Source organism: Acartia tonsa, chromosome 15 (genome assembly GCF_053477335.1).
Source record: "Acartia tonsa isolate MP-2025a chromosome 15, ASM5347733v1, whole genome shotgun sequence".
NCBI lineage: Eukaryota > Metazoa > Arthropoda > Copepoda > Calanoida > Acartiidae > Acartia > Acartia tonsa.
The window spans coordinates 15,102,998-15,130,075 of record NC_137274.1 but is presented as its reverse complement, the minus strand read 5'-3'; the positions used below and the strand labels follow the sequence as shown (position 1 = coordinate 15,130,075).

The window sequence follows — 27,078 nt, the reverse complement described above, 5'->3', positions numbered from 1 at the left end:
GCCGTGTCCAGTCCCAAGAAGCAGCCGTGACCAGAGCTGAAGATCCCCAGCCGCGTGTACGAGGAAGATGGTTACCTGGAAGCCTCTCCCATTGGTGGATGGTCCTGTGGGGCCTCCTGCTGGCAGCCGTGTGGCCTACAACCAGCTACGTCCTGGTGGGGTGGGACTGTGCCAACCCCACCCATGTCACGTCTTACAATAAAGAAAAGATGTGTAACACGGAGCCCCTACACCAGGAGGTGCCCCTGGGCCATGAAGTGCACGTCCTGCAGCAAGTCAAGGTGAGGGAAACCACTGGGTACAGCTGTCAGCTCACCGTGTCCCAGTGGACATTCAGGTGTGGGGTATGGGGTCACCTCAAGGTGACCTCGGTCCCCACCCTCATGAGGCCAACCAAGATAGACCCAGAAGCGTGCCGAGACCTGGCCAGGAACCGAGTCTACACGTTGCCAGGCAAGACCCAGCCACTGACGTTCCAGCTGAACCACCCCCTGTTCTTCACCATCGACATGGTGGGCGCCCTCGTCAACAGCCCCGAGGGGGTGGGTTGCGAGGGGGAGGACGTCCACTTTGAGGGCCAGCTATACCGCAACGAATTAGTGCTCCAGGAGCGGCGGCTGCTGGTCAAGGAGGAGACCTATGTGGTGGAGGATGGACGGGTGGAGTCCCAGTCTGACCACCTGACCCTAGAGTGTCCCCATTCTGAGCTGTCCTGCATCACTGGGGAAGCAACCTACGTGTGGGACCACCTGGGAAGAGATTGCCCCTTGAGGCTGATCCGCAGCCTCCAGCCCAGCCTGGTGATGGATGCATATCTGGTTGACCATCAGGCCCAGTTTTTCATCAACATGACCAACCCCACCTCGATTGTGAACTGCGACTTCGAGGCCCATGCCACAAACCATCCAGCGTTGTTCGTGGCAGCTGACCCAGCCGCGGCTGCGCTGCCCAGAGTGTCGGCCAGGGATGTTGACGTTCCCCTTCAAGCACAGATACATGCAGGTTATATTGGGTTTACCCTGGAAACGCGCATGAAAAGCACCGCGGCAGAAGAAGTAGCGGCCAACTGCTGGAAGCTCCAGCAACTAGACCCGGCCCACCCGGTGCGTGTCCAGGGGAGCACGTTCTCGGTACTGAGGGGAGACATCCTGCTGCAGCTGACCTGCCAACGTCACAAGTACGTTGTCCGCGAGCACAAGGAGTGTTGGGACAAAGTGCCAGTAGAGCCCACAGGTTTTGTAGACGCTGTGACACGGGTATACAGTGAACACGCCACCAAGATTCCCTGCTCCTCCACCTACCCCCTGACTGTGCACGCGGAGGAAGGCTGGATAGAGTTAACCCCTGCTCCCAAGAAGAGGCCACCCCCGCTGGATACGCCTAAGCAGTTGTTGACAGAACCCTTAGATGACTTCAGTTCAGGTGGCTTGTATTCGCAGGCTGAGTTGAACGACTGGCAACAACTGCTGGCGTTCCCAGCATACAAGAGTGCCATGCTGACCGGCCTATCCTATGGCTCCTGCGTTCAGCAAGGCAGCTGTTCGGCCACAGGAGACCATGGGATAGTGTCCTACAACATTGACCGACTGGCGGAGGAAGGAGAGGCAGCCCTGGATGTCTGGGCTGGATTTAGACAAGCCATCCACGAGTGGGGAGATGGCGCAGCCATACTGTGTTTGCTGTTGTTGATCCTCAAACTGCTGGGGGACCTAACCATCATTTCCCTGGCAGCAGCGCAAGGAGGAGTCCGAGCAGCCCTGAATGCGATATCACAAGTGTTCCTGTACCATCCAGCTTTATATAGGAAAGCGCTGGCTAGAGCCAGGCTCAACCATGCCAAGTCCCGGGACTTTTCAGTGGACTGGGATGCCATTCCCATAGGCAGGGAAGCAGCCGAGGAAATGGTGTCTATGAAATCAACCGACAGCGGGCATGACCGCCCAGGTAGGCCAGGACCGCCCTCTGGCAGACCCCGCGGCCCCTCAGGAGGCCAGGCCGCTGCTCAGACGATCAACCTGGCAGCCAGTGCCCCAGCCGCTGCCAACAACAACCAGCAGGCCCCACTGCTGACTGTTCCAGCAACAACTGTGCCACCAGCAAACCTGATACCTGCCGGCGCTGACCAACGTGTCCAACCCAAGCCAGCCTCTGCCTTCTACCCCACATTGGGAGCCCATCAACCCTAAGAAGATACTCACCACTAGGATTCCATTGAATCATTATCGTTTGTATATATTTTAGCCCTAAGGAGCGGACCGAAGGCCTCAACCACTGTCGGAAGTTTGGTAGGGAAACCGCCTCCCAGCCTTCCGAGGGGAGAGTTGTGGTATTCGGCAACCGTGAGCCATGCCTATGGCACCCCTGATCTGGGGTTCGGTGGAGGGTCAATGGCCCTCCCCCGAGTCCTGGGGAAGGGGTCTAGTGACCCCCTCCCTACGCTTAGAATTAATGATTAAATCTGTCATGTTTATTATGGTTAACTGTATTCTTAATTCTCCCCCACCCTTTTCAGGGATGGGGGATCATTATTGCCCAAACTGACCATTGTATATGTATTATTTATGCTTTTATGTTATGATTATCTATTCCTATCCATGTAATTATTGTTTGTTGTATATAGCTTCAGTATCTTTCAAACCTTCAATAAAGTGACAACTGAAATAGATGTTGATCATTATCTAGTGAAAGCTAGAGAAGCGTAGCTTCTCTATAGTAAGGTGTCCACGTCTGTCACACTGCCGTAATCTAATTGAACTCCGGTGTCTGCCCTTTATCCTCGGCGGATACCACACAACATTGAATATACTGAATTAAATATATGCAGATTACAATAGTAAGGACAAGCAAGGGGTAAAAACATGCGAATGCAATAAAACCATCTAAAGGACAAACGCTCTAGGGGGACATACAAAAAACGCTCTGGGATTTTCTAAGAATTAGGAGATTTTGTTTTTTAATTGGACGATTTTTTTTATTGAATTTTTTTAGTAGCACCTAATCAGCAGGATTTAGTTCAGATTTTCACTAAAACAAGATACCTATCTTTGTGTTTTCCATCTAGGATATTTCAAACAGCAGTTTAATAAGATTTCCCCCTCATATAAATATCTTCTGGCCATTGAAAGAAAACAATTATAAAAAATATTTGGAAAACCTGTCCTGGTACATTTATGTTTCATCAAAAATGACTATTTAACAGATTATTATTTTACCAAATACCTTATTTTTTTGTGTGAAGATTTGTTGATTTAAAGGTTGTGCAAAAATGCGCACATGTTCAAATTCAAATTGCGCTGCTTGTATTAATAGTAGAAAAATGCATATATACCGTTAGAAAGGATAAGATAATTGACAGTAAAATTGATGTACGCCTCCAATTATTATAAATAAAATGATAATGATCCCTTACGGACGGAGGAACCGACACTATTGTAAGAAAAGCTTTGCTAAAAAACACAATTTTAATATGTTAATTTATATTTCATGATACAACAATAATATAATAATAAATGCCAATAATTATAAATCATAAATGTCAAAAAAAAACACAAAAAATACAATATTAGAAAATTTAACATAAATAAAAATAATTGATGTCAGGGATCTTAAGGAATAAGACAAAGGACTATAAAGAGGGAGGTAGGTTGTGCTAAAATTCCGTAAAGGTGTCAGTTTTAAGGCTTAAAAACAGTAGTAAAATGATAACTTAAAAAAAATTTGTCTATAGATCTTTTCAATAAGGAATACAAATATTTAGTGAATATTATTGTTCTACTACTGTTTTTAAGCCTTAAACTCACACCTTTACGGAATTTTAGCACAACCTACCTCCCCCTTTATCTAACCCCTTCCATAATATGATAAACAAAACTACCCCTTCAGTTAAAATTTTTGGTGAAATAGTATGGACAGATTCAGCAAGTTTAAATTATCTTTATCAAGTTTCAATAAAAGGACCCAAAGTTTTTAAGCCAATGAATTGGAGAATGTGGCTTAAAAACTTTGGGTATCAGTGTAATTTATAGTCCAATGTCCTCTCCCTCCCTTATATTTTCCCTACACTCAATTAAAAAAGATTTATATGGCAATAAATCAAAGTGGTTATGGCCGACTTGAAGACTAAAATACCTAAAAGAATGTCCTTACTAAAATATAACAAGGATGACAACATCCATACGTAGCAAAGCACAAGAAAATCATGGATGGAAATTGATTTAAAGGAGAATAAATCTAGAATAAATTTATTAAGAAATTACGAAACCTTTATAATTTGTGTAGTATGCCTTACAGACTGACTAACGGACTAGGTAAATTATATATTTGTTTTAACTGTTTGCCTAGAAAAACTGCTGAGAAAATCAAATTTCCCCAACGGTTTTATAGACGGACGGACAAAGTGAATTATCGAGTAGCTTCGCTACAAATTATAGAATCACAAAGGGGGTTGTTACATTACGAAGGTGGATCGTGAAAATTTAGCCAGTTATTAAAGGGATCTAAAGGGACAATGGCCGATAAATTAACGTACATCCCAAATAATGATACACAAAATTACCCTTTCTGTATGTTACAATTTGTGATTGAAACGCTTGGACAACTCAACAAACCAACCAATCAAAATTCTGTACAAGTCCCCAAAGTTGTTAAGTCAACAAATAAGAAAATGTTATTATAAATCTTTGGGTTTTCTTATTCGTTGACTTAACAACTTGTTGTTTAATTAAGTTGAGTGTTAAAACATTCCAACCCCAAAAGTATTCTACAGAAGGGGTAATTTTGTTTATCAATAATGGGGTTGTACATCTATTTATCGGTCATTGGCTTATCCCTTTAGATCCATGAAATTCACCTTACTCATTTATAGTTGTTCATTAATGATGTATCAATTTCCAGTATGGCTCCGAATCCACCTAATATCCGCTGGATTAGAGCCAGGTTCTGAGCCATACTGAAAAATCACGTATTGCAGAAATTTTCCATGAGTTTAGCAGAACAAAAATCATAAAATAAAAAAAACCTGCTTTGTTTGCCCTTATGGGGACTTACAATGGAATATTATCCACGGAAAATAATACGATTCAATAAATAACTATTAAGTTATAGGTTAAATATTACAATTTGGTCAAAGTTATCACTTAGGGGTTATATAACTCAAATCACAAATCCGGATAAAATAATAACCTAACTTTGCAAGATTGCTAACATGGACATCATCTATTGGCCAGTTTGTCCATCCAGTAGGAGGGAATGGGATGGTGTGCAAATGGGGGGTTCGTTATTTTAGCCAGCTACAAAGTTTCACTATATTAGAGTATGTGATAATCTGATGTAAGATCCAAGAAAAATAAATCCATTATTTGGATCTTAAGGGATAATAGTAAATTAGATTTAGACCCCAAACTTTCACGTTCTAGAATTATTGGTTAAAAAGTTAAAACACTTCTTGTGTGTGCCATCACATTAACAGAACCTTTTATATTCCTAGGGGTCTTAAAGGACAATGGACAATAAATTAATGTACATTGAAACTAAAACTACTGGTTGAAATGTTTATACACAAGGCTTTTAGCCAACAAATAGGAGAAATTTCAACCCACAAACAACAAAGCTTGCCAAAGTTAGGTTAAGGTTTAAAACTAAATATTGTGACTTGAGCTATTATGATTGTTTCAATACTACAGAGTCAGACAACGGTTAAAAAAAACATACATATAATAATTAGGATCTAGTGCATTTTACGGTAAAATGTTCCTAGTAACGATTATCTATAAAAAATCAATTAACTTTAAAGGCTGCAAATGGCCAAACGATGGAACGTATAGCTTTTGCTAGCACAAAAGAAGGCCTACAAATAATCTGGGAATAGTGATTACTTAATGCACAGTTACCTTGTGGTGCACATGAATGCGCGAAAAGGACTTATTTTACGCGATTTTTCTTCAGTAAGCTTTCCCAGTGCATCTTTGGATCTTGGCAATTCCAGATTATTGATAGGCCTTATTATGCCGCTTGACATAGTGTGCTGGCAAGTTATGTACGTTAAGCTTTTATAATTCATAGATTTTTGTAGATAATCGTTACCAGGATTATTCTACCATGAACTGCACTAGATTCAATGATTGCAATAATTTGGAGACCACAATTGTGTGATTATCATCATTTCTTACTTGATTTTTGTTTTAGATATGTTATAATAATTTTATACTAGCAGATACACCCGTAGAAGCCTCTAGGGCCGGGGGAATTTTTAGAAGGGGGGTTAACCTATAATAAAATTATTTTTATGGGCGAGTATTGATGTATATACAGACAACTTCCCCCCTTTCATTTTCAATGACCTTTTTTCTGATTCAAAATTATTTTTTGCTACATGGCTGTGATCATATAAGTGACAACATTGGTTGATTTTCAATGACCCAATAAAAAGGTTGCACATGGTTGATGCGATGGTGAGATACAGTTATTTCACCCTTTTTCCCTCCAATGTTGTACTCTAATCTTGGGAGTGTGGAGGTAACCTTGCCTAAAATGAATAAAACCCTTTTAGGCAAATAAAAGAAGCTTCACTGTAAAGGTGAACCATATGGGTTCAGTGATTACAAAGGAATAGACAGATAGACATCATGTTACTTAAATACAAGGATTAGATGAAGAAATTAAACAATTTTTGTTGAATCGATGTTTCGGACACAAAGATTTTAAAATTTTTCATTTTTTTGATTGGGATAATGATAATATTATATAGGAATAGAGTTAGACGGAATAATTTACTTTGAGAAAATCTATTTCCAGTATGACTTCGATACTTATTAATATCCGCTGGATTGGAACCGGTTCTCGGCCATACTGAAAAATCATTTATAGTATTGTAGTATATAATATCCAGTTTTCTACAAACAATGTACAATCATAATGTTAAAACCTTTTTTGTTATAACATGCCTTTGGCATCTCAGGGTTAACAAAACTGGTGTTAATCTTATAATTTTTCATTTAAATATTGACAGAAAGCTGTCTATGATATGATGTGATAAATAACTATTCTTACTTCATAAAGTTAATATATTATTATATAGGCCATGTACTGTGAGTACACAATTAGGATTTAAGGACAGAAATTTGAGACCAATAAATAAACTTTTTTGACTCCAAAATAATATATTTTTCGCAAAGTTAGGAAATCAAGTAATTTCACACATTAAATTCCTAACCCCCTTATTTTGAATTAATTTGAAAGTTTGCTTATTAATTTAGGTCATGCATAGGCCCCACAGGGTTAGAACCCCTACAGTGGTTAGGCCTGAGAAGAGCCCCCCTCCCCTTTTTCGATCTATTTTGTAAAAAAATAAGGAGATGGGTATCATTAATCTCCATGCGCATCATGCTGTAGTAAATCATAATGAAATATAGAACTATTGGAGGCAAAATAGTTTGTTTTTAAGGTGCCATAATCCCAACCTTTACATAGATTCTTACAGGATAGAGTATTAGTTGATATATTAATATAAAAACAAAATTAGCCCTATAGTAGATTCAAATCTATCAATGGAAAATGAGTCTCAGAATCTATTACAATTCATCATCCCATTTCTGTTGCTTATCATCACGTAGATTTACTAAACAAGAAAACTCTTTTTCGGATCCCATATTGACAATTGAGGATTTTCTTTACTTGCTTCACCGGTATTAACAGCAGCACTCTGGGACAACACTGACAGATTAGAGGAGGAGGATGAAGCTGCCATGCGGCTGCCACCAGAACAAACTGCAGAATTTGCAGTCGATGATGGGGTAGTCCACAAATTAGACGCGGAGGTTGCTGGAGTGGCAGACCACATATTAGAAGCAGAGGTTTCTGGAATGGCAGACCATAAATTAGAAGCAGAGGTTGGTTGAGACGTGGAGGTTGCTGGAATAGCAGCCCACATATTAGACGCTGACACCGCTGCATTTGAGGACCAAGTATTCGAGGACAAGGTCATGGATGGATTGGCGCCACCAAACGAGGTGGCAGCAACTCCAGAAGAAGAGGACATAGGAGGGAGAGTGGCTGAGGACATATTGGCTAATGAAGCACTGCTGGCCAACATTGCAGTGGAGGAAGATGGTTGGGTGGCCGTGGTTACACAGAGCTATCCCCTGTACACAGTTTTTATTACACGCCTTGACTGAAATGCTGCTCTCTCTAATCTTTATTTAAAATAACAGGATATATGTGTAAGTCCGTCTATCTTTGCGTATCAAAGGATCTTGCTAATTGCTGTATTAATATTCAATATGGTTTTCCTTTATAATGTAATTTTGTGGTACCACCATCCTCTCAAGAGAAATTGCTCCCAGAAAAAAATACTTTAATAATTTAATAATTGAATTAGTACCTTCCCATAGTAGAAAATTACTTTTACTTTTTTCTTTGGAGTACTTTCACCTAACCTTCTTTATTGTCATAGTTTGTCTTTCATGTTCATCATGTAAATTCATTCACATTCAAGTAGAATAAACAGATATTAAAGCATTCTAAAAAGGTCTCAATGTTGTCATCCTTATTTTTTCCAAGCAGCAGCATAATAAAACTGTTCCTGGAGCTGCCAGTTGCTGATAGCTGCTGGATCTTGGCTGACAAGAATGTGTGTATTACAAAGACAACTGGTTTAGGATTCTTCCCGAGGTCAAACTCCTCCTCCCCTCCTTGTTGAAACTGCAGCCATAGCAACCTAAAAACGTAATTAAGTTTCATAATAGTTACCCTTGTAATAAAGTAACATGATCTCGCTAATTGCTGAACCGATTGGGTTCTATTTTACATGGTTGCTTCTCATAGGTCCTGGGAAGGTTTATAGCTATTTTGGAGGAGGATACCACCACCCGACCAAGAGAAATCACCCGTAGAAATAAATTAGCCACCCCCCCCCCAAAACATTTATTTTTTAAAACTAAAATTAAAAATGGAGAAGGGTGGCTAACTTCTCCCCCATTATAATATTAAAACTAAAACCAAAGTCCCTGACCCAAATATGGCAATCACTCTTTCCAATTTTTTTTTCAAAGAATCAAAACGGGTTTAAACTTGAGGCTTAATCGCGGTTTACGCACGGCTGCCAAGCCCAGAGATGGGTTTTTGAAAGATGAATGCCGCGTTTCTTGATTGATTGATTGACTAGACAGAGTATACAACTATCTATTTAATCATTTCGCTTTTGTTGGTACGGCCTTCACAGAAGAAAAACAAATTATCTTCAATCTATTTTTGCTGCATATTAATTAATGCATCTTTTTAGAGCTGTATTAGACATTATACAAATGGCTAAAATAATAATTTTAAAATTTGGAATTCTTAAGTTGTACACTCTGTTGAAATGATATCGTCTTCGACAGACAAAGTGAATTATGAAAATCTCACCTCGTCCCATCATCATTGCTATGCAGTAGTTCAGAGAAGGGCCTAGGGAGATTTTTTTTAAAGCTTCAATAAAAACTAGCGAGAGAGGGGATAATGGGATATTTTTTACACTGGTCCCCAAAGTTTGAAAAAAACCGTTTTCTTATTTGTTGCCTAACAACTTTTGGGACTTTTTATTGGTTGATTTATTGAGTTGGGTGTTCATACATTTCAACCACTGATTTCGATCTTTAGAAGGAGTAATCATTGAGTATCGTCATTGGGGGTGTAAATAAATTTTCTGACCATTGTCTTATCCCTTTAGATCCCTGAACAAACCACATTTTAATTTTAATAAAAGTCTCCAAAGTTGTTAAAGCAACGAATAAGAAAGAAATTATAAAACTTTTTGTTCTAGTGTAATAAACAACCCAATGTCCCAAGATATCTGTCTGTCTGTCTATCTGTCTGTCTGTATTGAAGCTATTCCTGTGTAATACAGTAGTATTAGTAGCAAGATCTCTGTCTGTCTGTCTGTCTGTCTATCTGTCTGTTTGTCTATATGTCTGTCTGTATATCTGTCTGTCTGTTCGTCTGTCTCTCTGTCTGTTTATGTGTCTCTATTGAAGCTATTCCTGTGTAATACAGTAGTATTAGTAGCAAGATCTTTGTCTGTATGTCTATCTGTCTATCTGTCTGTGTGTCTGTCAGTCTGTCTGTCTGTATTGAAGCTATCCTGTGTAATACAGTAGTATTTGTAGAGAGATCTTTGTCTGTGTGTCTGTCGGTGTGTCTGTTTGTCCATCTGTCTGTCTGTATTGAAGCTATTCCTGTGTAAGACAGTAGTATTTGTAGAAAGATCTTTGTCTGTCTGTCTGTGTGTCTGTCTGTCGGTGTGTCTGTTTGTCCATCTGTCTGTCTGTATTGAAGCTATTCCTATGTAAGACAGTAGTATTGGTAGCAAGATCTCTGTCTGTCTGTGTGTCTGTCCGTCTGTCTGTGTGTCTGTCTGTCAGTATTGAAGCTATTCCTGTGTAATACAGTCGTATTAGTAGCAAGATCTCTGTCTGTCTGTCCGTCTGTCTGTCTGTCAGTGTGTCTGTCTGTCTGTCAGTATTGAAGCTATTCCCGTGTAATACAGAAGTATTTGTAGCAAGATTTCTGTCTGTTTGTCTGTCTGTCTGTCTGTGTGTATGTATTGAAGCTATTCCTGTGTAATACAGTAGTATTTGTAGCAAGATCTCTGACAGTAAACCCTTCCTCACAATCAACTAACAGCTCGCAAGAGTTACCCTGAAAAAAAATAATAATCAGGGATTCTAGGGGATCAGACAATCATGAAATAAAAACAGGATGTATGTCTGTCTGTGTATCTTTGTGTTTGTAGCTTCACATAGGTCCTGGGAAGTTTTATAACTATTTTGTGGGAGAGTACCATCACCCTCCCAAGAGAAATCGCCCGCTGGAAAAAAAATACCCAACCGCCCTCCCCAAGAGTTACCCTGAAATGATATATATATATTATAATGGGTAAGGAACAAAGAAAAAAACTCTAGCCCCTTACCCCCATGATTGAAATTTATTTGGAGCTTTTTAGAGTTAACATTTTTCTCAAGGAATTGAAAATTTTTGAGACAAACTTAAAAATTCTCTTATATTTGCACTTTTATTGATTAAATTTTTTATTAAATAATGCCATATTTGAAATAGTTATTATTAAATATAAAAAGAGACATTTTTATGGAAATTATAAGTTTGTCTTAGATCATTTAAAATTGTTTAATTTGGCGAAAAAAAGCAAAAACATCTCGACTAGAGCGGCGGTTTTGCCGTTTTTTTTCTCAATTGAGTACCTCTGTTTTGTTAGGTTTTGTTACAAAAATTGCCTCTCATCCAACCCCCCCCCCCTTACATTGTTAAGGAGTATATTAACGTTTAAACTCATTCTCTAGATATTTTTAAATTTGTTCATAGAGGGATGGAGATCGGTTTTTAATAAATGCCGCGTTTTTTCGACAATTTTTTCGACATTGATTGATTGAACGAAGACGATGGGAGAGTATACAACATAAGAATTCAAAATTTTAAAATTATTATTTTAGCCATTTGTATAATATCTAATACAACTTAAATCCATTTTCGCTGCATATTTATTAATGCGTCTTTTTAGAGCTGTGTTAGACATTATACAAATGGCTAAAATAATAATTTAAAATTTTGAATTTTCAAGTTTTGTATACTCTGTTAAAATCGTACGGGGCATTGATCTTCAAGATTGAATAAGGTTTTTAGCAGAGTATACAACTAAAGTATACAAAATTTTAAAATTATTATTTTGGCCATTTGTATAATGTCTAATACAGATCTAAAAAAAAGCATTGATAAATATGCAGCGAAAATTGATTTAAGTTGTATGGCTAAAATAACAATTTTAAAATTTAAATTCTTATGTTGTATACTCTCCCATCGTCTTCGTTCAATCAATCAATGTCTAAAAAATTGTCGAAAAAACGCGGCATTTATTAAAAACCGATCTCGGGGGTGGGGGCATTAACTATGAATTAAACTATACCCTGGAAAATACAAACTGACATTCGCTATCTAAAACATTGTAAGGATTATTGAGGTGCATTACAATCAACAACAAGAGTTAATTTTGCTTATCATAAATTGGGGATACATTAATCTATCGACCATTGTCCCATCCCCTAAGGGTAAAACATACCTTATAGCTGATAGGAGTGACCCACTTCCTAACCCTGCGGGCAGCCGCTAGCGTGCTTGTTACCAACCTACTCGCCCAGGCAGCCTAAACAGTGGCACGTATGTGCGTACGAGAACAAATGAATCTAAGCAGCTTCCAGCATTAGTTTAAGCTTTATTTGTCTGTCTGTCTATCTTTACTGTCCGTCTGTCTATCTCAACTGTCTGTCTGTCTGTATATCTCCACTGTCTGTCTGTATATCTCCACTTTCTGTCTGTATATCTCAACTGTCTGTCTGTCTATCTGTATATCTCAACTGTCTGTCTGTATATCTCAATTGTCTGTCTGTATATCTCAACTGTCTATATATATCCACTGTCTGTCTGTATATCTTAACTGTCTATCTGTCTATATCAAATGTCTGTCTGTCTGTCTAACTTAACTCTGTCTGTCCATCTCAACTGTCTGTCTGTATATCTCAACTGTCTGTCTGTCTATCTCAACTGTCTGTCTGTATATCTCAACTGTCTATATATATCCACTGTCTGTCTGTATATCTTAACTGTCTATCTGTCTATATCAAATGTCTGTCTGTCTGTCTAACTTAACTCTGTCTGTCCATCTCAACTGTCTGTCTGTCTATCTCAACTGTCTGTCTGTATATCTCAACTATCTGTCTGTCTGTCTTCTCTGTCTATCTATATATCTCAACTGTCTGTATGTATATCTCAACTGTCTGTCTGTCTATCTTTACTGTCTATCTGTATATCTTAACTGTCTGTCTGTATATCTCAACTGTCTGTTTGTCTATCTTGACTATCTGTATGTCTATCTACTGTCTGTCTGTCTGTCTAACTCAACTGTCTGTATGTCTATCTCAACTGTCTGTCTGTCTGTCTATCTATCTCAACTGTCTGTCTGTCTGTCTAACTTAACTCTGTCTGTATATCACAACTAACTGTCTGTCTATCTATCTATGTACCTGTTCACTCCTGGTATCAAATGAGATGAGATGACAAGAAACTCCCTCCTCTCCTCCGTGCCTTAACAAATTAAACATAACCATTAAGATCTCAGAAACTGTCTATCATTTCAAATTTATAGATAGGGGCAGATAATTTTATTTTAGCGAATAATTTTCAATATGGCTGAGAACCGGTTCTAATTAATCGGATATTAATCAGTCTTAAAGCCATACCTATTGGAAATCAATATCTGCTGGATGAGAACTGATTCTCAGCCATACTGAAAAATCATGTATATAGCATCGTATTACAGAAAACTTTCAAACAAAACTTGTAGGTATTTAATTTTTTCTATCCGCGGAAACCTGTCTAGAATACGATGCGATAAATAACTATTCATAACTGGTACCCAAACTGTAACATACCTTAGACAAATACAGAACTGCTCCTCAGACTGAATATAGGGACATTGGACTGTAAATGATACTGGTACCCAAAGTTTAACTGGTACCCAAAGTGTGACCTACAGAACTGGTCAGACTGAACAGTTGGATATTGGATAATAAATGATACTGGTACCCAAAGTTTAACTGGTACCACTATACCAGTGTGACCTACTATACCATAGACAAATAAAGAACTGCTTAGACTATACATTGGGAAAGTAGACTGTAAATAATACTAGTACCCAAAGTTTAACTGGTACCCTGGTTTAAAGTGTGACCTACTATACCATAAAGAAATAAAGAACTGCTCAGTCTGCACATTGAGATATTGGACTTTAAAATATACTGGTACCCAAAGTTTAACTAGTACCCAAAGTGTGACCTACAGAACTGGTCAGACTTAACAGCTGGATATTGGACAATAAATGATAATGGTACCCAAAGTTTAACTGGTACCCAAAGTGTGACTTACTATACCATAGAGAAATAAAGAACTGCTCAGTCTGCACATTGAGATATTGGACTTTAAATTATACTGGTACCCAAAGTTTAATCAGTACCCAAAGTGTGACCTACCTTAGACAAATACAAAATTGGTCAGACTGAACTGCAAGGCCTCTGTGGTTCACAAGTCTCGTCAAGATTAATCTAAAATAGATAGATAGATGAATAGAAAGGTAGATAGATAGATGAATAGATAGGGAGATATGTAGATAGATATATTAGTAAAAAGGTGGAAAAATGAGTAAATAGATAGTTAGATAAATAGATCTATAGATGGATATGTAGACATAGATCGATAGATGAATAGATAGATAGTAGATAGATGGATATAAAGATTAAAAACCCACCCAAATAAATACCTATTCAGTTATGAGTTATTAAGGATTATCAAAATTAAGAACTAATAAAAAGACATATTTTCTTCATTTTTTTATTAGGTAACATTAGGTAAGTTTGTTTCACGCAGAGAAACTGCACAGAAACTTACCTGAGGCTTTTATTAGGATTGGTCCACTGTTGTTGTGTGCTTGGTATTCCATCCCACCATAGCAAGTGGGAGTCTGTCAGGCCTAGCAACACCTACAATTATATCATTTTTAGGATATTATTGGTATATTAATAGAGTATTATTGGAATATTATTGGATTGTTATTGGTATGTTATTGGAATATTGTTGGAATGTTATTTAAATGTTATTGGAATAATATTAGTATGTTATTAGAATGTTATTGGAATACTAGGTATACTATTCTCCAACGTTTTATAATAACGTTTTCAAACTCGTAGTCTTGACAACTTTGAAATTGTTTAATAGAATTCTGATTGGTTAGAAGTTTAGTGTCCAAACGTTTCAACAAAAAATAGTAATCCAAATAAGGGGTAATTATTGTGTATCATAATAGGGTTGTACATAAATTTATCGGCCATTGTCTCATCCCTTTAGATCCCTACTAAGTATTTAATGCATTGTATCATAGACAGTTTTCAGCTCTTAGTGTGCCTCAGAACCAGTTTTAAACCAGAGGATATGGAACGGATTAAAAGCTGAATTGTGTGTACCTGAGTCCAGCCGCCGCCAGACGAGGTGCCACTGTCAAAGAACAACGAGGTTTGGTGATGTTTTAGAATATTTGAATACAAGAAGACGACATTCAATTATCATAATTTTACGGAGCATTTGTACATATAAGTACATTTACGATTACCTGAGTCCAGCCACCGCCAGACGAGGTGCCGCTGTCGAAGGAGCTGTCGCTGGACGCAGAATTGGGTTGATCCTGCAGCTGAACCCGGCCCCATCCTAGCCGACCTAAAAAAAAACAGGATAAGATGCCGTGGGAAAATTTTACTGACCGTGAGAAAATTATTCCAGAGAGAGAGAAAGGGGACAATCATCAATGGGCTATTTATTACACTAGTCCCCAAAGTTTTATAATAACGTTTTCTAGGAACAGGGATCTTAAAGGATAAGACATTTAATTAATATATACTTGTACGATACAGTAAATGATTTTTCAGTATAGCTTAGAACCGGTTCTAATCCAGCGGATATTAATCGGTTTTGAAGCTCTAAAATCAGAGGGACTAACAATATCTCCTGTCAAATGTTAAAAAATCAGCATATTTTAAATGGATGTACGGACTTATTGGTAATAAATATAGAGATGCTACGTTTTCAATATAGTATATAACTGTCATAGAAATTATCATGCAAAGTTTGTGGTTGGATAGGATAATTCTAACGTGTCTGTATTAACGAAAAAATCTAACCGTTTCGGACGGGCGGACGGACAGACAGACAGACATACCCAAATTAAAGAACATCTTCGTTTTTAAAAACTTACCAACATTGCAGCCCAGCTGTTTGCCCGCCAAGCTAGCCGCCTCGCAAAAAGTATCTCTAAATAAATACGGCTTATACCAACAATGAAATTATCCGGAAAAAAATCACGAAACCTATTTTTCTGCGGTCGTTATGGGGGGGGGGGGTGCAAGACATAGTAAAATTGATGACCTCTCCATCTCCCCCCCCCCCCCTCCCCCAAATATTATTTAAGATTTATTTCGCTTGTTGGCTATACCTTATTCCTGAAAAAAATAGGATAGATAGATAACAAGGATGAAAACATCCAAAATGCAAATGGATGGACAAAGTTGTTGTAGAACAGAGAGAAAGAGAGAGGGGAGAGAGAGAGTGAGAGAAAGGGGGCTAGAGAGAGCCGGAGAGAAAGAGAGAGGGAAAATGAGAGAGGCTAAGGATTTTTAAAAATCACGAAACCTTTAAGATAAATACCCAAATATCCTTGTCTTTGAAGCATGACTGACAGACAGACAGACCAAGTAAATTATGTACAGGTTGCTCATAGTTACAAAGAGAGAGAGAGAGAGATGTCTAACCTGATTACACTGCTGATAGATGTGGCCCATTCTCCAGCTGACTGAGGTGACTCCGCTCTACAAACAAAAATAAAGGGTGTATTTATGACATATAATAATAAAAAAAAATTGGCAAGAAATGGATGTATAATTGACAATTTTGGATGTTTAAATACCAGCGTTAGATGTATTTATGGCAGAAACTTTAAGTGCGACTGTATTTTTGGCAGAAGTTTTTACATTTTGACAAAAAAACAACTAGTTGTATTTCTGCCAGTTGTAGAATCGCCATGTACCCCAACATACATCCATAACCCGCGACTGTGGCTCAACACGTAGCGCATCCCCTCGTTGTCGGGGAGGTGATAATTTTGAATCGAGTTCCGACACCGCGTCATAACTAAAGACGTTGAAAATGGTTCCTACTGCTGCTATGTCAGGTGCGCGACATAAATATTTAATATTTAGAGTAGGGGGAATGCCTTGGCTCATAAACTGGCGCAACTCATTACTATGCACAGTTAGGACTTCTTAGACAATGGTTGTGCAATCAAAGGGATGGTTGTCTTTTGGATGTTACTAAACCTAATATCCACCATTTGGCGTTAAAGTATTACATCCCATTACAAGCGGATGATGCCCTAGCTTGGGTCCTTTAGATGATCTTTTCAACTCGAAGGAGAATCCTGCCCCGATTAGGTAAAAGGTATGACAACATCCATAAATATTTCAGACACTATTAATAATTTTTTTGTACATCCCAATCAATTTAACCCACCAATTTCCAGACCATAACAAGCTTTAGACTTTTAAAAAAGGGTAAAGGGGTGGGGAACAAACAATTTACAATGCATTTCCCATCCCTCCTTTATAATCTTAATATATAAGGTTTGACTTGGATAGAACAATTTTAATAAATAATAAAATCACCTAAATACACAAGAAATCTTCTGATCAGGTGAAAATATCTCAAAACATCTAAAAAAAGCAATTGTATAATGGATGTAAAATATACGTGGATATTATGACAGGAGAAAAACTGTAGGTAGTCAATTTAGATTGCAATTTCCCCTCGCTCTTATCCAGAAGAAGGGGAGGGGATGGGGTAAAGGAGGTTGAAGGGGGAGGTCTTTATTTTAGCCCGCTGCATAGTTTACTTTCCAACCAGAAACTCTCTTTCTAGACAGGATGGAAATATAATATACCTAGAATTCTGGTCACCAGAAACTTACCTGGAATCCTGGTCACCAGAAACTCACCTGGAATCCTGGTCACCAGAAACTCGCCTGGAATCTTGATCACCAGAAACTTACCTAGAAACCTGGTCACTAGAAACTTACCTGGAAGCCTGGTCACCAGAAACTCACCTGGAATCCTGGTCACCAGAAACTTACCTGGAATTCTGGTCACCAGAAACTCACTTAGAATCCTGGCCACCAGAAACTCACTTAGAATCCTGGTCACCAGAAACTCACCTGGAATCCTGATCACCAAAAACTCACCTTGAATCCTGGTCACCAGAAACTCGCCTGGAATCCTGGTCACCAGAAACTCACCTGAAAGCCATGACACCAAAAACTCACCTGGAAGCCTGGTCACCAGAAACTCCCTGCCTGGAGAGAATGGAAAAGTGAAGTGGAATGCTTCTGGAGTCAGCTCTCACATTTGTTGTTACTCTGATCAACATCATTTTCAGTTGAAAACCCCAACAGATAACCATCCCTTTAATTGCTAGACCTTTGTCTGGGGTCCTAACTGCTTTGTGCTTGTTTCTCCCCAACTCAATGGACGGTAAATTTTTATTCATCCTCAATGATGATAAACAAAATTACCCTTTTTGTAGATAGTAAAATTATTGTTGAAAAAACAGAGAGAAAGAAAGGCAGACAAACATTACAGAGAGGGAGGAGACATTGGTCTGTTTGTTTATTACACTAGTCTCCAAAGTCTTATAATAGCGTTTTCTTATTCTCTGGTTTAACAATCATGGAAACTTTTATTGAATTTTGATAAGTCGGTTCAATTAGTTGAGTGTCCAAATGTTTCAACCACTAATTGTAATTTTGTGCATAATCATTGGAGATGTACATCAATTTATAGACAATTGGGTTATCTCTTAAAATCCCTACTCCCTGCCTATTAAATTGGTTATCTATTGCATCGTATCAGAGACAGTTTTCTGCGGTTAGTATGCCTTAGAACCGATTTTAAACCAACAGATATCAATGGAACGGATTTACATTGTGTGTAAACTGAAAATGATTCCTTCTGTTGGTATCCGGAGTGACTAGGAAAGTATCCACAGTATCCCACCCAATACTGCTCAAAAGTGTCGCCTGAAACAATATACTTTCATTCAAAGTTGGGGTGGATACAAATTTGGCCGGAAATCGGATATCCGGCTGATTTTTAATACTGAATATCCGGTCATCTAACCGAAGTAGTGTTAAAAACTTTTCTTCATAAAACAATGTTGTTAAAATACAATTAGGATCGGTAACACAATATCTACATGTCCGTATGTCCGTCTATATGTCCATAAGGCCGTCAATCTGTAATATTTATGAAATATTGACGATATCAAGCCAGATAGTTTCAATATCCGGTATCTGGTCAAACCCTATATCCATTATCCCTTTTTAAAATTCTGTCTATTGGACTGTCTGAAGCTTAGGATCTTGCTAACAGCTGGAACTATTAGTTCTCCTTTACAGTGTAGTTTTTTTCAACTACTTAGGAGAAGTACCCTAACCCCCCAAGAAAAATCTACAGTATCCCACCCAATACTGCTCAATAGTGTCGCCTAAAACAATATTCTTCAATTATCCCTTTATAAAAGTAACAGGATGTCTGTCTGTCTGTAGCGTAGGATCTCGCTAACAGCTGGGTTAATTGGTTCTTCTTTTACAGTGTAATTTTTTTCAATTATTTTGTGGGGGCACCTTAACCCCCCAAGAAAAAACTACATTATCCCAACCAATGCTGATAAAAAGTGTCGCCTAAAAAATATACTTCCATTATCCCTTTATAAAAGTAACAGGATGTCTGTCTGTCTGTAGCGTAGGATCTCGCTAACAGCTGGGTTAATTGGTTCTTCTTTACAGTGTAATTTTTTTCAATTATTTTGTGGGGGCACCTAAACCTTCCCAAGAAAAATCTACATTATCCCAACCAATGCTGCTCAAAAGTGTCGCCTAAAAAAATATACTTCTATTATCCCTTTAAAAAAGTAATGTTTGTCTGTATGTAGCTTAGTTTCAACCACTAATTTTAATATAGATTATTTAATGTATCATCATTTTGGATGCACATCAATTTATCTGCCATTGTCTTATCCCTTTAGATCCCTGAGATAAAGCTGACCTTTAGGAAATATGGAGTGACCTCTTTCAAATATCTGACCTCCAGTTTCACCTCGGGTCCTGCTGCCACATATCAATGCTAAATTTATCTTTTATTCCAATGTATATCCGCTGAATTACAACTAGTTATTAGCTATAATATCCGCGGAAAACTGTCTATAACACGAAGCAATAAATATCTAACTTGCTAAGACAATCATAGTTTTAATTTAACAATTACATATTGATAAACAAAAAGTTTCAGACGTCTAGCTTTTATAGGAGCCAAGAAAATTAAAGATATGTGGATATAAGTGAAAATATAAAATAGCTAAAAACCTGCCTATTATCATTCCGACCGCCTTGGGTGTTTTATACCTAATTATGCTACGTATTTAGGGGAATGTTGACAAGAAGTTTTAGCCGTCTTTCTTTTATGCAGGCCGAGAAATTAAAAGGTGTGTGGATATATGTGAAAAATATAAAAGTAGCTAAAAACCTTCTTAAAAGAAGTCTGACCGCCATGTGTGTTTTATACCTAATTATGCTAATTATGCCGCCTATCTTTTATAGGAGCCGAGAAAATCACGTTTGAAAACTTTTAAATAACTAAATTTAGCATTTTTTTCCTGTGTTTTTTAAAACTCTAACGGCATCATCATGCGTAGCGTCCCTGAAAAGACAAAGAAATCAATTATTGCAGCTTATACTCTTATAAAAGTAACTGGATGTCTATAGGTCAAGTGTCTGTGTATGTGTTTGTCTGTACCAAAATCGATGTGGTTCTCCTTCTCATAGGTCCTGGGAAAGTTTATAACTATTTTGAGGGAGGGTTTCACCACCCTCTCAAGAGAAATCGCGCCTGAGAAAAAATTACCCCCCAAAATTTTGTTTTAGTTCTTCTTCTTTTGATAGTCTTAGCAAATAAAATATTTATTGCATCGTATCATAGACAGTTTTCCGCGGTTAGTGTGCCGCAGAAGCGGTTTTAATCCCCCGGATAAGGAACGGATTAAAAGATTGTATACCTGAGATCTTCGCCGTCAACACTGATGATAGCGTCGCCAACATGAAGTTTTCTGCACAAGTAACATTCACAATAATAGCTAGGTACCCAAAGTTTTATGTTGTCATATTTATAGCCTTAAAACTTTGGGTACACAGGGGGGGGGCGTTGGAACGTAAATTACAATGGTACCCAAAGTTTTATAACTATGTTGTCTTATGTTCGTCTGTGTGTCGTCAGGGAGGTGATTGGTTCGAATCTCGGACCGACACCGCGTCATAACTAAAGACTAAACGATTCCTACTGCTGCTGTGTCAGGTGCGCGACATTAATAGTTAGAGTAGACGGAAAACCTTAATCCAAAACAGGACTTCTCAGACAAAGGTCGTGCAATCAAAGGGTTGGTAGTCTGTTGGATGTAACTTAACCTAATATCCTTGAGTGTTATAGTATCGCATCCCATTACAAGTGTATGATGCTCTGGATTCTCTAGTACAGGAGCACTTAAAAATCGAAGGAGAATCCCGGACTTTACTAGGTAACTAATATTTGTTGTGAAATGTTCCTTGTGAGGTCGGCGGCCATACCAGGAAATATTTTGGAGATTAATATCGGCATCTTGTTCTCCACTCCTCCCTAGAAGAAAATTGGTACCCAAAGTAGAACAATGTCTGTCTGTCTGTCCGTCTGTGTGTGCGTCCGTCCGTCCCTTAAGATCTCGGTAACCACTGAACCGATCGGATTCTACTCTTCAGGGAATATACCTACTGGTCCTGTGGTGGTTTTAGGCTATTTTCTTGGGAGGTGGGACACCCCCAACCCCCCCAAAAACAAAAAATTCCCCCCCCATCTTTTTTTTTTTGTAGAAGATTTTCTTGGTCCTTTTACGTATTTCGCCCAATTTTTTTTTTATTACCTCTTGTGGCAAAGCCCCTAGAGGCTAGGGGCGAAGCCGCTAGTAAAAAATAAAATGGTACCCAAAGTTTTATTAGTTGACCTAAAAACTTTGGGAACACATGCTGTGTATAATCAGGAAGAGGGGGGATATTGTAATAAAAAATAAAATTGGTACCCAAAGTTTTATAATTATGTTGTCTTATTAGTTGGCCTCAAACATGTTTTGTATAATCAGGAAGGGAGAATTCTTAAGATTTTTTCCTTTTTAAAATTAATATTATAAAGTAACAAAATTTGTGTGTGTACTGAAGGATCTCGCTAACCACAGAACCGATATGGTTTTTCTTTACATGGTAGCTTCCCATAGGTCCTGGAAAGGTTTATAACTAATTTGGGAGAGGGTACAACCACCACCCATGAAAAGTCACCCCTAGAAAAAAGTGATTTAGATACTAGATGCTCAATGTTTAAATGAATCTACACAAAAAAATCAGCTATTAATCTTACATAACAGCCAAGTAAATCCAAAGAGAGAGAGAGAGGGGACAATGGGCTGTTTAATACACTAGTCCCCAAAGTTTTATAATCGCGTTTTCTTATGAGTTGGCTCAACAACTTTGGGAACGTTTACTAAATTTTGATTGGTTGATTCATTATATTGAGCTTTCGAACGTTTCAACCACTAATTGTAAATTACAGAAGGGGTAATATTGTGTAGTATCATTGGGGATGAACATCAATTTTAACGGCTATGCTTATCCCTTTAGATTCCTGCTTTGGTTACCTTAATAGAAATACCCAATCCACCGCTTTCATGCGACTTCGCCACCAGCACCTCGCGTCGTCCTGAAATAAAATTGGTACCTAAAGTTTTCTACTTATGTCGTCTCTTTAGAGCAAAAACAAGGATGACAACATCCATAAGTAGCGAAGCTCTAAAATCAGAGGGTAGGACAAACTAACATTAAAAAATAAAATATTTAATATTCAACATTGAAGGTACCTATAGAAGTTGGAACATAATTTCTTTAAAATTTCGTAAATGCTGTACCTATGCTTATTATACAAAACTTACAGTTTAGGACTTAATTAGGTATAGAGTGGATGTCTGTGTGTTTGTACCGAAGGATCTCGCTAACCTTTTGGACCACTATGGTTCTCCTAACAGAGAAGGTCCAAGTTAGAGTAATGGTAATGCCTTGGCCCGAAACAGGCGCAACTTATTACCATGCACAGTTAGGACTTTTAAAACAAAGGTCGTGCAATCAAAGGGTTGGATGTCTCTAGGGCGAAAGAACGCTTTAAGCCGGAAATAAAACTTGGAGTATGTTTCAAGGTGCTTGAGTGGTCTAGAACCCAAAGCGACACCAAGCCCCCTAGGTCATCATCCCTCAAGTGGTCCTAGAGGCTTCTATGCAGCTAGTCTATCTTATTACCTTGTGGAACATCTGTAGGTATGGTGATTTCGGCGTCCAACTAAAATAAGAAAACAAGGATGACAACATTTATATGTAGAGAAGCTCATATATTATTGATGGAAATAATGAACTATAGAGCAGTGGGATAAAAAATTAACATTAAAATTAGGTACCTAGTAAAATAAATCTCAAAACCTTTTTAAAAATCATAATGATCTTAAAATCATGACAACTTGAAAATCGACCTAGCACTGCAATTTTTAGACAAATCTTAATGTAACTTGGTGAAAAAATGTAGTATCTAAAATGATTTAATCCCTAAAAATTCAGCTCTCTTTCTTGAATATGAGCCTAGACCGAGCAAATCGCGTTTCCCCCTTAGCGTTATAGACTGACTGACTAACGGACAGACAGACTGATAGACTGACTCAGTGACTAAAGAACAAAAAGACTGACTGGTGGCTCTAGTACTACTATGATGTTACTAGATCTATAGAATAATGTTAAGAATGCTCTAATTCTACTATACTCTTGTGTACTTACTTGTGATGTTACTAGATCTATATCATCATCAAGAGTGATGTTGAGGTGAGGTGTCTCTAGTACCACTGTACACTTGTGTACTTACTTGTGATGTTACTAGATCTATATCATCATCATCAAGAGTGGTGTTCAGGTAAGGTGGCTCCAGTACTACTATACTCTTGTGTACTTACTTGTGATGTTACTAGATCTATATCATCATCTAGAGTGATGTTCAGGTGAGGTGGCTCTAGTACCACTGTACACTTGTACCAATTTGTCTTTATCAGAATGTCCAGTCCACCACTCTTAAAAAACAATTACTGATCAGAGAGGGAAGGGACATTAGACTGTAAATTACCCTGGTACCCAAAGTTTTATTCATTGGCTCCAAAACTTTGTGTATTTTTTAGGGTTGGCAATCCGTATCCAAATCCGGGATCCGGAATCCGCCCAATATTTGGTTAATTTTGGAATCCAAATCCGTATCAGGAATTTGTTTTTTAATAACAGATTTGGATTCTTAATTGGTAAGCTAAAATTAGCGTCTTAAGTTTTTTCTTTCAACTCTCACTTTCTGAGGGCAAAGATTATAAAATCTTTTAAAATCTGGTTCGATTATCGGAAGTGAATTATAGAAAACACTTAATTTTTTAAATTAAAAAAAAGCCTTTTAAAATATTGCTAAAATCCGGAATCCGCCAAAAATAAGAATCCGGAATCCGCGGGAATCTGCCATTTTTTTGACAGATTCTTGTAAGAATCCGAATCCGAATTCGGTCCAAAAATAGGACAGATTGCCATCCCTAGTATTTTTATTGAATTCAGAATGTAAGTTAAACTAAAATGATCTATGTCATTTAGACTGAAGAGGGTGCCATGTTCACCGAATTACTAATCAGAAAGGGATGGGACATTTGACTGTAAATTACCCTAATACCTAAAACTTTATTCGTTGGATCAAAAACGCATGGTACTTTAATTGAATTTTGATTTATGTCATTTAGACTGAAGAGAGTGCCATGTTCACGAAAATATATTTCAAATAAATGTCTAAGAAGAAACAGACTTTTTCTCACAGAGAATCTATCATTTAATTTGTTGCTTCACAATTATTAATCTAGAGATGGGGTAATTTTGTGAATCATTTTGTGATAAGTACAGTTTAGATAGATAGGTACCTATTGAAATAAAAACTGATTATTTTACTTTGCACTTATTGAATTACAACCAAAACTTTCAAAATTTGTGATAGTAAAGTTAACATTTTATAAAAATAACAGAAAGCATAAGTTACAAGACTAGGTACTATATAACACTTAATATATACTTATCTATAATACAAAGTAGAACGATGTCTGTCTGTCCGTCTGTCTGTCCGTCTGAAGCTTAAGATCTCAGTAACCACTGAACCGATTGGGCTCTACTCTTCAGGGAATATACCTACTGGTCCTGTGATGGTTTTAAGCTATTTTCTTGGGGGGTGGGACACCCCCAACCCCCCCAAAAAATGAAAATACCCCCCCCCCCCAAAAAAAAAAAAAAATTTTTTTACTTTTTCTTTTAAAATCTAAAATACGAAAAATTAAGTTGATCAAACCTCTTGGGGCAAAGCCCCTAGAGGCTAGGGGCGAAGCCGCTAGTCCATAATACAAAGTAGAACGATGTCTGTCTGTTTGTTTGTTTGTAGCAAAGGATCTGGCTATTTGCTGAACCGATCAGTTTCTCTTTTACAGAAAAGCTTCTCATAGGTCCCAGGAAGGTTTACAAATATTTTCTTGGGGGGTGGGACACCCCAAACACCACAAAAAATGAAAAATCCACCCCCAAAATTTTTTTTTTCTTTCTAAAATTAAAATAGGGGTCGACTAGTAAAAGGATCTCAGTCTGTTTGTCTTTCTGTGTGCGGTGTATACCGAAGGATCTCGCTTACCACTGAACCGATATGGTTCTCCTTTACAGTGTAGCTTCTCATAGGTCCTGGGAAGGTTCACAGCTATTTTGGAGGAGGGTAACACTACCTTTCCAAGAGAGGAAAAAAACATGACTAACCACATTTAGCGACGAAAAAAATATATTAAGGGTAGACCGCTGATTTTAACGTAGATTGAAAAGAGAAACATTTAACATGCCCCTCAAGGCCTCACGGGGGCGTAGCCACTAGTCATAGTTATAGCAATGAATAGAATGCAGTTGGGAACCTCTAATATAAATAAGAGTTAAAACTAAATGACGTGGTAATAGTTATTTATCGCATCGTATTTAGACAGCTTTCCGCGGATATTAAAATGAAAAATTTCAAAACTGGTAGGTTTTTATGATGTGATTTTCATTTTAATTTTCGTGGAAAATTGTCTGTAATACGATGCTAAAAATGACTTTATTATGGCTGAGGACCGGTTCTCATCCATCGGATATTAACCGGTTTTTAAGCCATACTAGAAAAACTTTACAAGAAGAGATCACCTTCCCGTTGAATTCGTCCTCCATGATTACTGATAACTATACTGCTTCTCAGAAGTCTACAAATTAAAAAATTATATATTAATATTATAACCATTGCCCTTCTTAATTGCACAAAGAGAGAGATAAAGAGAGAATAGATTATAAAGCAGTATTTCAAAAAAAAGAACATAAGTATGGCAGGTGTCACTTTTTACAATAATGAATGTCATGTTTTGCTGATATTCATTGGAGAGAGAGTGAGAGAAAAAGAGAGAGATGGATGGAGAGAGAAAGAGAGAGATGGAGAGAGGAAGAAAGAAAGAGAGAGAGAGATAGAAAGAAAAAGAGATAGAGGGATGGAGAGAAAAAAAAGAAAGAAAGAGAGTGAGAGAGAGAAAGAAAGAGAGACAGACAAACAGAGAAGGATAGAGAGAGAGACTGAGAACCGATTCGAAAGAAATTTTCTGACAAAAAGATTGAATAAGGTAATTTGAAGAAAAAGCATGGTTGTATATCTTCTTTATACATGAGAACAATATCCTCATAATTAAGTAACAGGATCTGTATGTACCAAAGAATATCCCTAACTGCTGAACCTATATGGTTCTCCTTTACAAGGTATCTTCTCATAGGTCCTGGCAAGGTTTACAGCTATTTTGTGGAAATTTTCTCTAAGACCCCCAATTTTTTTTTTTACTTTTTCATCTCAAACAACGGAGAGTCTACCTCGAGTGCCCCTAAAGGCCACTAGGGGCGTGGAAAACAACAAAATTACTTACCTACCGATAATTAGATGAACTATTTTCTATTCCAGCCAAGGAATTGTTTTAGTATTTCACTTCATTTTAAAATATCTATCTGAAAAGTATAAATAAGGCATGAAAAATACAACATCCATAAAAGCAAAGCTCTGAAACGGAAGGACAAACATTAACTCTTATTGAATAAGAACTTAGATGTATAAGTCTAAGTATCCAGATTTTAAATTATCAAATGAATAGGACAATAATATCACATAAAAAAAGTGTTGTCAAAAACATGGACGTATGGACATTCTGGTGACGATTATAGAATTG

General features: G+C 37.7%; 1 protein-coding gene across 7 annotated transcripts; it reads right to left on the bottom strand.

Moving 5' to 3' along the window:
- Positions 1–3,459: 3,459 nt before the first annotated feature.
- Syn1 (Syntrophin-like 1) lies at positions 3,460–26,869 on the bottom strand. Of its 7 annotated transcripts, XR_013875558.1 has the most exons (25): positions 26,782–26,869; positions 26,024–26,079; positions 23,752–23,865; positions 23,054–23,093; positions 22,402–22,463; positions 21,288–21,356; positions 20,743–20,795; positions 20,347–20,387; positions 19,737–19,798; positions 18,641–18,709; positions 17,957–18,051; positions 17,304–17,351; positions 16,395–16,451; positions 15,842–15,897; positions 15,203–15,306; positions 14,485–14,576; positions 14,070–14,141; positions 13,065–13,125; positions 12,104–12,187; positions 10,591–10,671; positions 9,400–9,443; positions 8,582–8,713; positions 6,096–8,141; positions 5,651–5,725; positions 3,460–5,150 (listed from the first exon to the last, which is right to left on the bottom strand). XR_013875558.1 is itself a non-coding variant. In XM_080150163.1 (23 exons), the coding sequence occupies exons 2-23, from the start codon at positions 26,045–26,047 to the stop codon at positions 8,132–8,134; spliced, it is 1,470 nt and encodes a 489-aa protein (XP_080006289.1). In that variant the 5' UTR covers positions 26,048–26,079; positions 26,782–26,869; the 3' UTR covers positions 3,460–8,131. The 7 variants fall into 7 exon arrangements, 2 of the variants coding, with proteins under 2 accessions (XP_080006289.1, XP_080006290.1); XR_013875553.1 differs by having other exon boundaries at positions 3,460–3,625; positions 3,829–8,141; XR_013875557.1 differs by having other exon boundaries at positions 5,651–8,141.
- Between the last annotated feature and the right edge of the window lie 209 nt (positions 26,870–27,078).

Excerpts from the sequence above, each read along its gene's own strand:
- Syn1 (XM_080150163.1), bottom strand. The coding sequence starts at position 26,047 with ATGGAGGACGAATTCAACGGGAAG. Across the intron at positions 19,799-20,346 it reads CGTTAGAGTTTTAAAAAACA|CAGGACCCGAGGTGAAACTG; the intron begins CAGGAAAAAAAT and ends GATATGTGGCAG. Across the intron at positions 9,444-10,590 it reads CAAATACTACTGTATTACAC|AGGCCCTTCTCTGAACTACT; the intron begins AGGAATAGCTTC and ends AAAAATCTCCCT.